At 35.9% G+C, this 18,790-nt stretch overlaps 1 protein-coding gene across 19 annotated transcripts in view; it reads right to left on the bottom strand.

The window, feature by feature from the left end:
- CACNA1D (calcium voltage-gated channel subunit alpha1 D) overlaps positions 1-18,790 on the bottom strand; it is a 195,597-nt gene that overhangs the window by 84,975 nt on the left and 91,832 nt on the right. For all 19 annotated transcript variants that reach the window (XM_084530611.1, XM_084530604.1, XM_084530603.1 and 16 more), the window contains exons 9-10: positions 9,197-9,366; positions 1,141-1,228 (exon numbers count right to left, since the gene is read on the bottom strand). In XM_084530611.1, the coding sequence (XP_084386737.1) occupies positions 1,141-1,228; positions 9,197-9,366 (258 nt within the window). The remainder of the gene's footprint in view (positions 1-1,140; positions 1,229-9,196; positions 9,367-18,790) is intronic.

Raw genomic sequence — 18,790 nt, 5'->3', positions numbered from 1 at the left:
CAAAATTTTAAAGAGTGTAGTAAAAATAATTAACACAAATTCATTCTCCTTGGAATAAGGCATTTTTCCAATTCAATACATTGGAATTACATATACATAAAAATAGGCTCCCAACAAGATGCTTCATGAATGCTAAAATATTATTGTCTGTTATTTATTTACTGTAATACTATTCCCACTCTTCAAATGAAAGAAAGGAAATGCTTTAAATCTACATAACTAAAATGCTCATGTAGAGGATGCTTGGAAAACATGAAAATCTGAGCAAATAAACAGTGCAATTATATTCTATACAAGTTTTCAGGCAATAATTGAATGTATGGAAATATTTGTATATATATATATACGAAAATACATATTCTCCAGTTCATATACAACATAACAGAAAACATTTTTCTTTTTTGCACATCATAGGTGACTTCCTTTTATTATTATTATTATTATGGACAATAGCAATTATATTCTATACAAGTTTTCAAGAAAATATAACTCCACTGGAAGTTTAGTTGAATTTATCTACATTTTCCTAATTTGAGAACTTTAGGCATTAATTTATTACTGCCACAGTCTAACTTAAAGTAACAAAGAGTAATAAATAAATAAAAGTCATACAGAGTTTGACCAATTGAAAGCAATTTTGGCTAAATCAGCAAAAGGAAGAGAACGTTTCTTTTAAATTTTGAGATGAAGAGGTATCCTGATTTTGGCTGGGATAGGGTTAATTTTCTTCCTAGTAGTGGTGCTGTGTTATGGAGTGAGGATAATGTTGATAACACACTGATGTTTTGTTTGTTGCTGAGCAATGCTTACACTAAGTCAAGTGCTTTTGGCTTCTCATACCGCCTGCCTGCAAGGAGGCTAGGGGTGCACAAGGAACTGGGAAGGGACAGCACCAGGACAGCTGGCCAAAGGGCTATTCTGTGCCATGTGGCATCGTTCTGCACAGTGAAACTGGGGGGAGCTGACCCTCTTTTTCTTTCTTATTAAACTGCCTTTATATCAACCCACAAGTTCTCGCGCTTTTACCTTTTTTAATTCTCTTCCCCATCCCACTGCGGGGGGAGTGAGTGAGCAGTTGCGTGGTGCCTGCTGGGTTAAACCACAACAGGAGGGAACCTGAAACAGTCTGTGTGTACTCACCATAAACTCCCACAGCATGCTGGGTTCTCTCCTTCTCCACTCACGTTCTCTGTGTTCACTGATTCAGTTTCACTGGTGGGCATACTTGCTGTTAGGAGACAGCAATTGTTTTAGACTGCGAGCCAAGCAAGGCATTACACAGAAACTGATCTGTTCTGTCACAAGAACGCATCTGCTCTGCAGATCTAATGAGAGCTTGGAAGGTCTGAGGAACAGTAGATGAAGTCAGACACTTCCAACAGTCCTCCTCTTATAACAAAACAAAGCACACAGAATTCCAGAGTATATTATAACTTTTTTGTTTCATTTCAGTGATTCGTCATAACTGCAGAAAATGCACCACAGAATACACTGTCAGGAGATTTTGCAACAAAGAGCATGTTTCTCCTAATAAACAAATGCTAGATTCTGTGACCTTTGAAGGGTTCTGTTACCACCTTGGAGGTAATCATCAGTTTAATTCAAACATGCTTGCTAATTCCAAGAAATACCAAAGTTCCTCTCGAAAATGGGGCTATCACACTCCAATCACAATGACCACTCTATGCTTTCACTTCCATTATGAAATTATAAAGGCAAGACACTAGAAAGTAATTGTGCCTGTAAATATCATATGAGCAGACAGGAAGGAGCACTGTGAATGGCAGAATAGGAACTACAATGGATGAAGAGGACTACTACTAATAAAAAGGAGATTATCTGGAGGTTATCTGGTCCAACCCCTCATTCAAGTAAGGATCATAGTTAACAACTGTAGCCAATGATTTATTAGAATAAACTCATTTGTCAATTCATCATCACCAGTTACCTCCAAATCAGCTAAAAAAGAGAGACAGTATGTATTGATAGGTGTTAGGAAAGGATGAACAATCAAAGTGCTCAGTACATCTTAGGAGAGAACACTACTTCCACAGCTGCAAAGGAAGCATTAAAGGAAAACTTCAGGAACAAGAAAAGTGTCAAATTAATTTTGCTGGTTTATATAGAAGAAATATCATATAAAGTAGGAAAAAACAAAACAAAACAAAACAAACAAACAAACAAACAAAACAGAAGGTAGAAGATACACAGAAATTACTGTAGAATAGCAAGGAAAAAAAGCAAAATAGAGTATCTTAAGGTTATTCTGGGTTGTACCTCCTGATGGTTTGTTGCTTTTTGGATCAACACATATCCAACATCCGATATATATATCATATATATATATATATTTAAGCCCATGTCTGTGGACTGAGATTAATGAAGGCAGAAGGACTACAATACCCATTTCTATTAGGGATCTCTCACTATTTTGTTGCCTAAAGGAGGCTTAAAGTGGGCTTAATTATTCATGTTAATGTGAGTGAGAACTAGGCACTAATTTTCTGTTTTGTCTATAGATCAGGTACAAAATGAGAACTGTTAGTAACAGCTTCTCTGCATAGCCACTGTATTGCCTCAATACTGACCTAGAGATACTTGCAAGGGATTATGGTATGTTGGTTTACATGCCCACCAATTCCATGCTTGAGAGACTGTCAGCTCTGTGCAGACTAGATGCTCAGCAAGCCTTTGCAAAAGATGAGAATCTGTCCCCACAAATGTAAGTTACCATTACATGAAACGTTAAACACAGACTTGGCATAGCATAGAAAGATCCAAACTGTCCATGCGGGTCTTTGAATAAAACAAGACACTACAGGCACTAAGCACAACAAAACATTCTTTCCTGAGGTTCTTCTTCTGCTTTGATTATTCTTTTTAAGTCTTACAGTATTTTATATATGAAAAATCCCTGGTTAGCACCTGCAAGTGCCTCTATTCTAATATCATAATATAATATCATTGAAGGTTTAGAAAATGAATACTGCTAGTGTCATGTGAACTTCACAGCTTACAGAGTTAAAAGGGATTTTTGTTCAAAATTAAAGCATGTAGTCTTCGATGACATCCAAATTCCATAACTCATATTTTCAACGGCTTAGGAAAAAAATGACAAAACTATTTCAAGCACTTTCTCAGATCTTCAGAAGAAAGAAGAAATGCCAGCTTTATTTTGCAATAAATACAATGAGTTTCTCTGTCTGATAAGGAACTGAAATGGTTATTCTTTGCTGGGTGGTAGCTTGCTGTTAGGAAACACAACATGATAGCCACCTAGTGATGAACATTTTAGCATTTTTTATGGGTAACCAAAAACATAGGAGTTCAGAAGGCTTGTTGCATACGCTGTTATTAAGGGCTGTTACATAAAAGCAGAGGACCACTTTTGCAGAAAGTCTCACATGCACAACAGGTGCAACATCCCTCACACTTGTGCATCAAATATACCATCCCAAAGCAGTACCTAGAATCTTGTTCCTCAAATTGTCACTCCATGTCACACAAATGCTATTTTGTTTTAATATGTCAAATAATTTTTTTAGTGTAAAGTAATGTAGTTTTTATTTAAGTCTACCCAGACTTGGTGAGTTGATGCTCAGTTAGAATTATCAGCCTTCTCTGAACACGACTGCATTAAGAAAAGCAAAATATCAAGGAAAAAAAAAACTTTGTCCCTGTTGAAGCCAATGTCAGTTCCACTAATTATTAAGTATAGCCAGGATGTCATCCCCTATTTCAAACAGGGTCGCTGCTCTAACTCCATTAGTGACTTGCAGGTGCTTTGTTAACAAAATAGGAGAGGAAAAAAGAACCATGGCAGTTCAGTTTAAATTAGAAACACGTCTAACATTATATGTAATTTGTACACCAACAGAAAAACTTGACAGAAACACTAAGAAAGGCAGAGTGTGGAAGTCTAGCTCCAACAATGCTAGCAAGTCTTTAAATCTTTAGCTGGAAGAAAACAGCAAGAGCACTGCATGACCACATTGACTATAACCAATGCAAGCAACTTGGCAAGTCTTGAAGAGACCTGGTTTCACGAGGACAGCTATGTAAGGTGGTGTTGGCTGGGCAAAGTACAGCACACAGAAGGCCAGCTTTGAGGTCTTCAGATTTTTGGTGCAGGAATTTCAAACCCCACTTCAGGACAAAACCTTGCATAACTAAGAGGGAGCTGGTGTTCATCAGCATTGATGTGTCCCAGCCAGCTGGAGTTGGAAGAAATAAATTCCAATAATCCTACTATACAACAATCTAGCGTTAACATGGAATCCAGAAGCAGGCTAAATTACAGCCTGCAGTATTGAACCACGGTGGCACATATTATTGTGGCAGTTTCTTTCCTATAGAAGGTATATAAATTCCATTTTACTCTGGTTCAACTTCAGCTATGCATTATCGATCCACTGGTTGATCTCACTTCCACAGTGAGAACCTGGGGGTAGCCTTCTGGTTACACATGCTGAAAAAAAAACCTTCAGAAGCACAGTGATCTGTACAGCTAGAGTACAATAACCAGAAATAGCTACTGGTGAGAATCATACTATTACTAAACATGGTATGATACTGGCAACATTTTAGAGCAAACCTTGCAAAACGCTCTTCTTGTGTCTGCTACTAATAGCCAACCAGTTCCATAAGCTTCAGAATTGTCCTAATTCTTTCTCAAATCAGTACATAGATTTTCTCAATTCTTTATGCCAAATATTTGAGGTAGTCAGATAGGAAAACAGACTAACAACCAAAAAAAAAAAAAAAAGTGGCAACACTATCATTGCAAACTCATCACAAATTTCTCTAAATCTGCTGTATGTCCAGAAAACAGAACAGGAAGAAATCTTTTGACTGTGAAGCCCCTCAGGACTAATTCTGTTTATGGCGGGGCTGCCTGGAATATGTTCTACATGATATGAGGTACCTGCTTACATAGTGCACATTTAGTTTTGATACTATCAATGTCCATTCTCATGGGCTTTCTTTTTATTGGCAGCCCTCAGAAACTAAAGATAAGTTTGAATGTGGTTGGTTGCCTTGCAGTGGAAGGACAGTGAAATAATCTAAATTACAATATATGTAATAGCTACATAAATAATTTTAAGCAGACTTAATATTTGTAAAAATGAGTCCATAAAGTCCTAGCAAAATAATATTCTGCATTCTTTGAAGTAACTCCATCATATTTGCCAGCCTCTGGCTGAGCCACAACAGTGACTGCCTCATGACAGCAAGGAAGTCAGTTGCTCCAAATACTTTGTTGTATGTAGGCTTAAAAACAAATCTCCTAATTGCTACCATTGTGATAATGTCAAATCAACACATCTGCCAGTATTAAAACAGTGCAGATTTGAAAATGCCCATCACACTAAAACCCTTCTGCATCTCCAGTCGGAGTGGAAGAGAAATTGAAAAAACAAAATTATAAAAACAAAAGTATCAATAGCAAAGCAGATACAGTAAAAGTGTGTTTTTTGTTGTTGTTGTTGTTGTTGTTATATCCTGCATTAAAAATATAATCAAAAATATAAATATTATATTTAATATTTATAGTAATATTAGAATATAATGTTAGAACCATGCTGTTCTAAACTTGCAATATGATCCAGTATAAAGCTTGTGACGTACTTTGATGGACTTCTTCACAACTAAATTTAAAATATATTTTGTATTTTGTAACTTTAAGAAAGAAAACCTATACTTAAGCAACATTTAAAGACACTTCAGTCAAAATCTAAATGGATTAAAAACTATGCTTTAAGAAGGCAGAGCACTGCAGCACCAGTCTATTTGAAGCATGCACTTAAAACAGCAGAACCACATGCATGGGTGTCTACATGTTAGATGTATACACCTTTGTTATGGAAAATGCATACAATAGGCTTCAAAGGCTAACGCATCAAATGCAGTAGTGGCACAAAAGAAAGTTCAACTGCAAATCAGAGCATGTTTTACCATGTTTATTGGAAGAACGGCCAAAGCAACTAAGTCTGCTTTTCTTCTTTTCTTCCATTAAGTCAGCCAATGTAACCCCTTCGTGTTAAATACATGTAATCCCAGCATTTACACAGTAGATGGCAGCAGTTGCAACGCAAAAAAAAATAAAAAAATCAATAAAAACGTGTCCAGATACACAACACAAGCAATGTTAGGCAAAACAAATTGAAATTACCGGCTGCATAATTTATCAGAGCTATAACCATCACCTCTCACTTGTATTTTTGCATTTTGAGCTAAATTCACATTCCTTTGAAGACAAAGGGTGGTGGTGTTTTCTTTCATTGATTTCAGGGTAACAAGCTGTTGTTTAATTAATAAAGATGAAAGCTTTTAACATTTACTAGAAACATGCTGGCAATTCTAGTAGTTAAAAGGTTGTACATTACTTGACAATACTGGATACCTGCCCACTATATGCAACAAAAATGCACAAATACATGGGATTCATATATAAATAACTTAGTAAAATGCCGTGGTCTCAGAAATTTTAACTACATTTTTTAATGACCATACAAGAAGCCAATAATCATTGATTTTAACTGTCTTTTAGATCAGTATCTATTCCTGTCATGGAGAGATCTCCCATATCCTAAACCCAAAGCTCTACCACATCACTGAAGATCATGGTGATCTTCCATCACCATCCTACTCAATGGCTGTCATGACTGTCCAGAGGCTTAGCCATTTGAAGTAGGGCCATGGCTGCTCAGCAGCTTGCAAATGCTTATTCTATCCATCTTCAGGCCCAGCTCTACCACTTGCTTCAAAGATAGTTCTAGAAATCATTGGTACATTTGGACTAAAATCATTTCCCAAGCTTACTACTCAAGATTATTAACCTGGTGATAGCTAGCTAAATTTCATCTGACTCTCAAAGAATTAGTTCATCATCATAATTATGCTCCTAACCCAACAGCTTTCTCTGGAGTAAGTGGATAGACAGCTCATGCCCTCTCTCATCTCACCTTCCCATGCAATAGGATGTGCAGCAGAACACATCTTAAATGCAAGAAGGTGAAGTGATTGAGCAAACCTTTGTCCTTCACACCCTGTTGCAGATGATGCTAAAAATGGATGACACTGCCACATATTTAAGCGCATATGCACAAACCCAGAAGAGTGCTAGGAGACAGTCCATTCGCTGGAAATTTCCACTCAACGTCCACATATGATGTGCTCAGTGCTAAAAGAATGCTGGCAGGTTAACAGTTTACTGTGAAACAAACCAGTGAGCTTGTGCAAAATGTTTTGTGAACCTTTTACAACTCAGACAAACCAGAAGTGATTTTCACAAGATGCCTGGAATATATGACTTAAAAAAACATTCCAGGTGATTACATGCACTATGTCTGCTTTGCGGAGAAAAAACAATGCTAAGACAGTATCTTGCCAGAAGAAGATGACCAAGATCTCAGCCACAGCTAAGGGTATACTAGTATACCCTTAGTATACTGGTGCCATCACCATCCTGATTTCTTAGTTCACTTCATTCTACGATGAAGTAGAATGAAGCAGAGCTCAGCTTCTAGCAGAGCTGCAGAAGTAGGAATCACATTAGGTCTGCCAGCTTTCCCTACACTCTCTCTTGCTACAGTAGTAGAAATTAAGTTGACAGGACTAAAGAGATACCACTAAGTATACAAAAGCTGACCACCTGCAAAGGAAGCATTATTCATTGAAAAGCAATGCTGTATTGATGAGACTGCAGTAAATTCATTCACTTATTAAATCTCCATTTTAACTGTTTTTCTCTGTAGTCAAAAGAAAACTGCAAATATTTGCATTGTAAGGGTATTATGACCAGCTGACAGTATTAGGGCTTTGAAGATAAAACACACATAAAGTATTCAGTAGTTTTATAACACTGATAAAGGAGCTTCTACTCTTCTTTGGTATTTCTATGTTAATAAGTTAGCTCTGATACTGTATATTTAAAATAGAAGCAACTATCCGAAATTCAATTCTTGAGATTCATTTTAAAGTTCTTTTAATAACATTCCCTATCCTCTTGTTACTCTGGAAGTCTCCTCCAACTCTTAATTTGTCCTAGAACTATGTCTAAGTCAAAAAGCTCTCTCAAACACAAGTAAGGAAACAAGTATTTTTGATTTTATGAAAGACCTACATGATCTAGAAGATGTTTAAGGAATGATGGGGCAAAGGGTTATTCACAGCAAATTAATGAGCAGGCAATTTGAACACGATGCAAAAAATTCCTGAAATTTCATCTGCAGACTTTGAAACCAAGTCCATCACAATTGTGCATATCTGGCATCACCCACAACCCTGCATGACAGCCTTGTACACTGGATTTTACTCTGTAGAATGTGTAATCATTCACTTCTCAGCTTTAGAATTTTATACTCATTCACAACCCCATAATTTGTGTGTATCTTCCATATAAAATTATTAGCAATCACCAAGCACAGTGAACTCTATTAAATCTTTGGCTTATTTGCTCTGCTCTAGATCAAACTATGCTTGTGCTATGGATTTTTATTTAGATATAGATTACTCCTTTTATGGTGATATTGACATCATCATCCCACAAGTTGCTTCCCAGCTTATCATAAAATCATATTTCCCTTCTGTCAGCAATGCAAATTCAGGCCCTGCTTTTATTGCAAACAAAAGGACTGGTACGTTTCATAAAAATAAAAATATTTTCAAAAACTTAACTACATGCATTACAGAGCTAAGTTTAAAAACAGATACCTCTGTATCAAACTATGTAACTTTTACTATTTTTTGAAATTCTTACTTCAAACCTCAAAAAAGTCCTATTAACACAAGGTTATTTCTTTACCATAGTTCTGGCCGTGAGCTATGATTTCTGTGCATGCACCTACAGGTAAGAATGTATTCTTCTTGACCAAGGATTTATGACAACACCTAGGGGCATGTATGCACTAACTTTTCACAGAACAGAAATAAAGTTTTTAAATCTCAGTAGCGATTGAGTGCAGGCAATGATTTGTACATGGACAAGTCAGAGCAAATATTTACTGTAAAATTCTAAATTATCTTCCATAACTTCATTTGTTAACATATTAGTAGACATGATTGTTCTGTTAACAAATGTTTTTGCAAACTAAAAAACAGATACCACCACATAGGCTGCATTCTCCCTATTGTAACTCACTAAAAGCAATCAAACTGCCCCACACAGAAGTAGCACTAAGTAAAGAACACGTACTGTTCCGTTTGCCTTCTTCATCAACCTCTTCATCATTCTCAGGGTCAATATCTTCTGCCTGTGTAATCCAGTCTAAATACCCCTTCAGATCTTCTTCGAGCTGTTGCTTTTCACGTAGCTTCTGAAAGTCCCCTCGGGCCTTGGCTTTTTCTCTTTCTTTGGAAAATTCTCTATCAAATTCAGATAAAGAAAAAACAAAAATGCTGATTGTCAAACTGCCAGGTATTTTGACCTAGGTCTTGACATTGCAGAATAACATACTGACATAGAAAATGAACTAAATCAACAACACGGAAGATTTGAGAGCTTCTTTGAAAATGAGACAGTGATGCAAAGAAGTCACAGCAAATCCCTATAAAACAACATCAAAACTTTCATAACTGTTTTGATTTAACTAAAAATTAAGCAATATTCTTAAACCTTCCCATACAGTCTATAAGCCACCACATGATTATGCACTCTTACAAGTAGGTTTAAAATCTGACTGGCACAAATAAAATAATTTTCAGCAAAAAAGAAATGCCATCTTAACATACCTCCTCCTTCTTCCAGCCATGGCTCATTAGCCATGGCTAAACACACTTATTTCTGTGTATGGTTCAGAAAATTTCACTAACAAGCTTCCTCTTAATTATACCAGGCACAGACACCTCTGCTGTTTGCGATCTGGATGTTTTGCCCTTTTGCTCTCAGATAATAAAATCTAGAAATCATGTACTTACAGATCAGAATTGCATCCTTTTACATAAACTGAATCTTCTGCCTGGTTCCCCCATCTAAAGTTACCTAATGTATTTGACTCTGTTAGTTTAACTTGGTGATTTGACTAATTCCCTACATTATCATGGAATGATCTTTAATATAATTAAGCAACACTTTGTGAGAAGGAGGGTGCATAAAATGACCCTGAGGTCTTTTCCAACCTGAACTACCCCACAAATCCATGATTCCCTCAATTATGCATTTCTCGAGACAACTATCATGTAAGTTCTTGCACCATGACATTTCACATACTGACATTGTTAAAACACTCAGCACAGTAACAAAGGGTCCAAATGCATAACTCCCTTTGCCAGAGGGATCATACATCTTCTGATTTATCTGAGGATTGATATGTATAATCGGGGTAGGCAGCCATCTTTTGAACTGTATTGTAACTATGTACTGATTCAGTATTTAAAATTAAGCTTCTCCTAGACTGTTATATTACAACGGGGCTGAAATTAAACCTAGGAAATGGCTACAGTAATTCCAAATACCATGGATTTGCAACCCCTTTATTTTTTGTGAACTTTTACTTTAAAATTTCCCCTAATTAACATACTCTCAAGGGGAAATTTATTGAAGCACTGAAGGTATCTTCTTTCAAATAGAAAAACATATTAGGAAGTTCCCAGATTCAAACAGGTAAGACTTGCAAAATATTTTAACAAGGTGAACACAATTAGCGGTATTATGGTTCCCTGAGAACAAAATATAGTAAAATAATAGTCTCCTATTTTTTCAATATATTTCAGTTCAGTGACAGACATTACTTATCTGGAATTGCAAACATATAATCTGGTTTTGTTACTATTTTATTTGCAGTCTTCAAATGCCTTCTAAATACTAACTTTCTGCTTTGCCATTAGTAATTTTAAGTTAAGCTCTTTACAAGCAATCATTCAGATATTCATTTATTTTTTATTATTATTATTTTTTATGTTATGTTGCAGAAGCTGAAAGACTTTCCGTTGCAAAACCTATGAGGCAGACACTACACCTTTTACAGTTTAAGTCTTAATTCAACAAAAATTACAGTTGGCACGTGGAGAAGATCATCCTGTTCTATCTGATGGCACCTTAATGAAGCTGAAGAATGCCGGTGCTTGCTTTGCAATTGCTACCCTTCATCTAACATCTATGGAAAAGGTCCTTCAAAAACCCTTCTCTTCGCAAAAATGCTTGTGAAAGTGACAACACCTAGCAGCTCTATGAAGGATAACTGCTTTATTTAAAAAATAAATACAGATTTAAATGTTTTGGTAGAAGATGTCAAAAGCCTGTAACATTATTATTTTTATTTTTTTTTGTATATGGAAGACTGGGTTTAGGATTATCTCAAAGAGGCTGTCCATTACATCTGACTAGGGCAACATACTCATGACTCATTTCATAGGCAGTAACTTGGAAAAAAGAGCTACTGTAGCATACTGTGAAATCAGAAGTAATAACCTTTGTTAGCTTTTACTAAGTACTCTTGTTTTGTTCAATTAAGTCTTTTGGGTGTTTTTTAATAGAGTGAAGGATTTGTGATCTGTGTGGGTAAAGCAAAATGAAAGCGGCTGCTATTATATGAAGAGAAAGAAGTCATTTTAAAATGAAACAGTTGGCAAGATTGCAACTTTGAACTGCACTTCACCCATGACTGAACCACCTTTTAACTTTGACTTTATATTACAATAGCTGCATGCAGAAAATTAAACACAGTTTTTATACACACAGCTAACTACGACCTTTCCCTTCAATACAGCACAGAATCCAGATATTGTCTTGGTTAAATGCTGCAGCAATTTATCAGTAGTATGCAGTGGTACTTAATTTCCATAATGTTTAAAAGATTTCCTTTTATTTTAAAAAACTGTTTGTAAGGAAATATAACACACCTGAGAAGACTGCATTTTCTTCAAAGGAGGGAGGAATCTGGATCTATGGTATTTTTTTCAATGACAGCCACAATGAAGTGACATCCCTCATATGAATGCATGTACACATTCCTTTCACTGAAATGCCTCATGTAAGAGTGGAATTAAATGGAATTAGAAGTGTAATTAGTAATCTGTTAGCACAGAAAAAGTTCCTTTTTTTTCCAAGTAACAAGAAGTTAATTGAAAAAGTTGCTAGGGGTGAGGTGAAGGAGAGATGTTGGCTCTTTAAAACTGCTGACAAAGACATTTAGACAACAAGATATTTGGCTGTATAGATAGGTATAGATTGGTTGTTCTCCTGGAAGGAGGAATAAGACAGCTGCTTGTGTAGCATTTAATGGCTATGAAGAGTGTAGGCTAGGTCCAGGCAGAAAAAAAAAAGCTTTTGGATATGTTGGCATCATTAGTCTAACTGTCATTAGGCCAATTAGGTCTAAATGTCATTCAGGCCACTCAATGGCCTGAACTGGCCTCCCTCACTGTGTTCAAGCCAGAACTCAGTCCAGAAGCTTACGAAGCTGACAGGCTTAGGAAGCTGTATGTTAATTGTGGTAATTGGACTTTATTTATTTACATGTACAAATATGTAAACGTTTGTTTTCACAAATGCCTTTTCTAAGGGCTAATTTCAAAATATTTCATTCTTATTTGATAAAAATGACCTGGATCTGGTGTGTGAAAGAGTAATTAGTGTTGTTTTGTTGTTGTTGTTCTTTGACTAACCTGACAAAAATTGCATTCAACGAGTTACGCTCTCATTCATAAGGGTCTCCCCCCTAAAATATGATTTAAATCAGTCCACCCAAGTTGTTGTAAACTGAAAAATCCCAACAAGCTACTCTGATTTGGCACACCAGTACATGTGAATTGAAAATCTGGCAACAGGAGTGCTGCTTTATCTCCTGTCCATCACTTAGACAATGATGATAGGAAACAAACAATTGCCTTCCACCTCTAAGCATAAACCAGGACTAATTCTTGGCTGGCCATATTACAGACCTTTTGTCACTGCAAGTCTCTGCAGACAGAATGAGAGCAAGAATTCATCTCCTGCATCTCCTGTATGTAACATAGTGCACACCGGGTTCCAGTATGTGGAAAGCGCTGTGTGAATGCCATATGTAGAGCTGTTACCCAGACATCACAGACTCTTGTTTGTTCACAGAGAAGAGTCATGCAATAGCAAAAAGGTGTTCACAGGAGTACAGTGTTGGCCACAGCATAGGTTTCACACGGCTGTAACCATACCAACCAACAAATTAGCAGAATAAAATCAGAGAACTCAAACTGCTTAAAAAAAAAAAAAAAAAAAAAAAAAGCATGGACAGCAGCTCACAGCCAGGCCTATTGTGTAACGAGATGTAACAAGATATGAAAAAAAAGGTGTGTGACATCACATCTTTAATTACTTGAGATTTTTTTTATATTATTACTCCTCTTGTTAGAAATAATAACTCATATGCTGAACACTGCAGAATTATTTCTGCAGGAAATATGTATATATATATGTATATATATCAATCAGGAATTTTGCTTGAGCAAGGAGAATTGATGTGGAAATGCAAACTATTAATACCTAGCTATATTTTTTTCTGTATAGCTGGCCAACAATTGAGAAAATGTACACTCAACAGCAAAAAGTCTATTTACACTGTGTCAAGGCCTGGATAGCATTATTATGCCAAAGAGTGCACATGAAGGTGATGGAATCAGCTGTGGGAACAGCAAGATTGGGAACAGTTTGATAGTGGTGGTAACGGACCAACAAAATTGAGATTGAATTTTTCAGACTAATTATATTTGCACTTTAAGATTGGCTCATTCTGTCCTGAGTAGAGACTTGTTTGGCTCACTATGCTGGATTTTTTAGAGGAAGAACTCGTAGCATTGAGGGTAGGACCATTCCTCATAGTGTGTTCACCCAACCATCATGATGAGCACTGTCAAAGCTTTTGAAACAGACAATGGTTTGTTAACTGTGAGGAGCTCATTTCACAGGACCAACACCTAATAAGACAGTGTGATGAGTTCTGACAAGATGGAAATAAAATCACTCCCATTCATGCTCTTTTGTTAAAGGATACTGGATTACTCCATAGTTTTTTATTGGTCTCTGTTTAGAGAAGTTGGTTAGAGTTACCACTGTATATAGCTGAAAGAATTTTCTAATTATTGTTGTATATTCAATTGATCAACCAAGGATATTCCCTTTACCTTTTGATTTTTTTAAATGTATTTATTTGTGTATTTGAGTTTTATTTTTACTAGCCACACAGCAATCAAAAGCAACCTGCTGAGATCTGGAGCTGAAGTTCCTTTCCTTTTTATTAATATATATTGTGTGAGGGAGTTAAATTTTTATCTGTAAGTCTCCTTTTTCTATGAAGCTTTCCCTCTGATGTGAAAAAGAATGCTATCAAAACCAGTTCATTTCCCTTTTGCTGAAAGACTATGGATGACAGTTCACTGCTGTTTTCTATTTTGTGCATCATTATTCAAATTTCATCTTCTACATTTTTTTTTCCATATATACTGTAGACAACAGTTCTTAGGTGTATAAGCTTCTCTGTGTGAACATAATTTCTATTATATGAATTGACAGATATTACCAGTGAGATTAGCATGGATAAGTATGTGCCCTTAGCTTTTAGAATCACTACGTACATTGCAAATAATACTGTGGGAAAGAAATGGAAAAAAAAATAACATTCTCTTAGTAACCTGCAAAACTTACATGTAGGAGGATGTCAAAGCTTACGCTTTGGTGTCCTTTAGGAAAGCAATAAATTCAACTCAGAGAGATTTATTAAAGTGTGTTTGAAAGGTCTTATTTGTTCCCATGGCTACCCAATGAAATACTAATGCCTTGAGCAGAAGATGCCATCAGCAGAAACCATCCCCTAATGACAAGGAATATCTCAAGGAATAGATTATCATGCATCATTAAAAGCCATGACTCTTGATAAATAAATTACGAAGTTTTATCATTTATTATTTTCTCTGCTAATAGTAAAACAGTTGAATGCATGCTGAAATACCGGCATATTTATTTCAGCACACTTTTAAACAGACTTTCAGGGTTGATGAGTTCCTCTCAATTTCTGCCCCTTACTTTTTAAAGGTAGCCTCTAACTTTATAATGTCTAACTTAACTTTCTAGTTTCAGGTTTCTGTCTCTTGCACTGCTGGTCATGACACACTCAGGTCTTTTATCCTGGAATATTTGGAGGCCTGCCCTCAGGTCCCAGTTTCTGTCTGGTATTTCATGAGTTTGGAGAATACGGGTCCTGTTTATGCCAGATACACAAACTGTGTATAACAAAGCTACACATAAAAGCAGGCTCCTGAAGCAGTCCACTACCCTTTACAGAACTTGCATTGCTGAGCAGCTCCTCAGTTGCAATTTCTGTGCTATTTCATCAAGTGTCAAGTTGCCCTAAAGCTGCACTGCCCAGTCCTTGGGTCATAACCAGAGGGATCTTTACAAAGGGGAAAAAAAAAAAAAAAAAGTGTACTCTGATATCTTTTGCAGACCGAAACACCACCATGCTGGTAGCTCAGAGGACACAGCAATCAAAATAGAGTGCACTTGTGTCATGACAACCCTGTGATTTCTAATTGCTAAAACAATTACTTGGAACCACATTGCAGCCTTACATTTCTAATGTGAACTGGCAAAATGCAGACCAGCCAATGAGAAAGAAAATTCAAAGCTATCTGAAAAATGCATTTATTTGCAGCTTTTCAGACCTGCAACAAGTATTTTGATCTGGATTCCAAATTGTATATGAATTCAATCTCGCAACCTTTTTGTGAAAGATCAGGTAAAGGTTCGAGGTGGCCACCTAGATTCCCCTTAACTAAATTCACCACTTTGAAAGGAATTCCCAACACGCCCACATTCTGAATCACAGTTCCAAACATTTCCAGATAACTTTCAGGAGCCAGATCTACCACCAGTTTTTCTTGTGTATTTAGGGAGGAGCTGTCTGTCAAGTCTGTTCTCAGGCCAGAGCTAGTCTTCTTCAGAGCCCTCTGCTGGTGTTGCACCCGGAGCCGGCACTAGGACCCTTTCCTAGAGCCACATCTATAGCTGTCTCCAAAAGCATTTCTAGAGCACTTGTCTGATTATGGAGTATGAAAAAGGCAGTATTTTGAAAAAGACAAAACTACCAAAAACAATTATATAATTAAGCCTATGAAATCTTTCCATCCTTGTTATTCAATTGACTAGAAAAAATCTCTATAGGCAACTTCCTTCCAAAATTTAAAATATTTACCATATTTCCTACACACACATTACTTCTATTAATTTACATATCTGCTATTAATAGCACAAACTGAGTTTTTATGATTATTACCTTCAGCACGCAAAACTGACATGGATCACCAGTAAATACTCACCTTCAGAAAATGCTAGATGTAAAATAAAAGATCTTTGAAATCATCATTCTCATCCACTTGTACAGTATCTAAATACATCAAACATGCAGTGCACAAGAGCCAGTAGAGAAATACAAAGGGGCAGATGGTCACAGTGTAACAAAGGTATACAAAGAGAGTGAATGAATGTTTTAAAACTGCAAACCAGCAGATTTAAATGGACACAGAAGAAGTTGATATTACAAGAACTAACACTTTCATACAGAAAAGTTGTATTAGGCATTCAGATTCCACTTCCAAAATCTGTATGCAAAGCCATGCTTTTCAAGTCAGTTGGCATCATTTTTGCATTACCTGACTGGTTTAGTAAAATTTAATTTTCTTTGTAGATTTATAAGTGAACAAGTTTCATGCTATGGTTTGAAGAACATAAAACATAAAAGCTAACTCTTAAAAAAAAAAAAAAAAGAATGCAAGTGTTACTCATTCAATGCCTGGCTCAGGATGAAATATATATATAGCTTTCTGCTAATTAATATAAATACATCCAAAGGATGTACAGAGTGCCCCTAAGATTTAAGCAGACATGTCTAAATAGAAAATACATGGAAAATATTTGCTATTAAGTATAACGGAATTAATCAACCAAAATAAATCAGTGTAACAGTGCTACACACTAGCCTTTTTCACAGTTTCAAACAAGTATGCCAGGACATTTTCTTCACTTTTGTATCAGTTCGGTATAATAGATATCTTCTCCTTTCTCCTCTCCTTCTCAATGTCAATATTAGTGATATTCATACATCACAAATCTCAATCTATTTATATCATTTCCTTCAGCACAGAAATTGTGAACAACCGGAGTGCTAGGATTTCTCTTTCACATGTTTTGAGCAAACATTGATACAGGGAATCCATCAAGCACTCTGGACTTTTAAGTGATGCTGCAGTTAGTGACACCCCAGCAGAAAATAAGTTTAGGAATAATGAATGAATTTATAAATTTCAGGTGAGCTCATGTGACACCACTGCCAGTTCAGTTCACTGGAAATCAAAGGCAAGTGTGTAAGGACTCTAAAGAGCATTAGAGCTCTTAGGATCAAGAAATCAGTGGTGAGTTCTTGTCTGTAGAATGGAACCCAAGGACAAAGGGACACCTTTTCCTCTATATTGTTACAGTGGCTATAGAACAACTTCATATTCCAGCAAAATTTCCTCAACAAAGCTGTCTCATTACAACAGAATAAAGGAAAAGCTGCTGAAAGAGTACCAACACTGATGCCAACAAAGTAGATATTAAAGATATCTGAGTCACAAATATAAGAGAATATAAGAGGGGTACAATAAAAAATACAATGATTTATCTGACTTACCCAACAAATTTTTACTAGCTTTGAAAAACTACCTTATTTAAACGTACAAATCATGCAGAAAAAAAAAAAAAAAGCTAACACATCATAATGTTGCAAGCCTTATAAAATATTTTGACTGTACTAAATCAAATAAAAAACTTAAGTGTAAATCTCTGAATTTCTTTGGCTTCAGTGGAAGAAATGAACAGGGGTATCAACACACCAAATCTGGCATTACTTTCTCCACTCCTTATTAAAAATATATAAAATTATATATATTAAAATAATTGATAATAAATATAATAATAATAATCATAATAATAAATAATAAAAATAAAATTTAATATATAGAGAGATTATATAAAATTAAAAAAACAATGAAACCAATAGCACTTCGTTTGAGTCAAGCAAGAGAAAAGGGAAATAATAATTAACTGTTCCCATAGCACACCTTCACACAACGGGAAGAAAATTAATTGCTGCTTATGACCTTCTTAAGGGCCAGTGAAAGGAACCGTGGAAACCTAATGGCTTTAGTGGGAAGTCTGGTCGCACAGCGACATTAGGTAACAGTATCAAACAGAGAAATAAATCATACTCTCAGTTTTCTGTCTGTTCTTTTCTTTCTTATTTGACCGGCGTGGCTGTGATGCAAAAGCTAGGCCCTTAGTTTTGCAACAGTTTACATACTTGTCCCTGAAAAAAACAAAGACTATATGATAGCATAAGTCAGCCACTACAGGGTGGGTCTTGGAAAGAAGAAATTAAATCAAAAAATCAGCAATGTGTTTTTAGCACACTACCTCTTTACTTTTAAACATCTGCTTTGTAAATTGATTCTGAAAGGAATGTAAAAACCATGCTTTCCACAGTTTCCTGTGTGCAACAGTAATCTATCACAGATAAATGATTTTTAAAAACACATTGTTTAATTTAAAACAAAAATGCCTTAGTAACATAATTATCACATTATCAATTGGAAATTGCTTCTGATTCCCTGATTTCCATGAATGTTCTGTATATAACATCCTATAATTCCTTTCAAACCTAATACGCAGCACAGCAAAACTGTAACATGGCTGCATACACACTCAGCAGCCTGATGACACCATCAACTATAAGGCTGTGTTCAGTACAAGACACATTTTTCTGCTGGGTAACAAAGACGGCAC

This window comes from Aythya ferina, assembly GCF_964211825.1.
Source record: "Aythya ferina genome assembly, chromosome: 10".
Lineage (NCBI taxonomy): Eukaryota > Metazoa > Chordata > Aves > Anseriformes > Anatidae > Aythya > Aythya ferina.
This window is presented reverse-complemented; position numbering and strand designations above follow the sequence as displayed.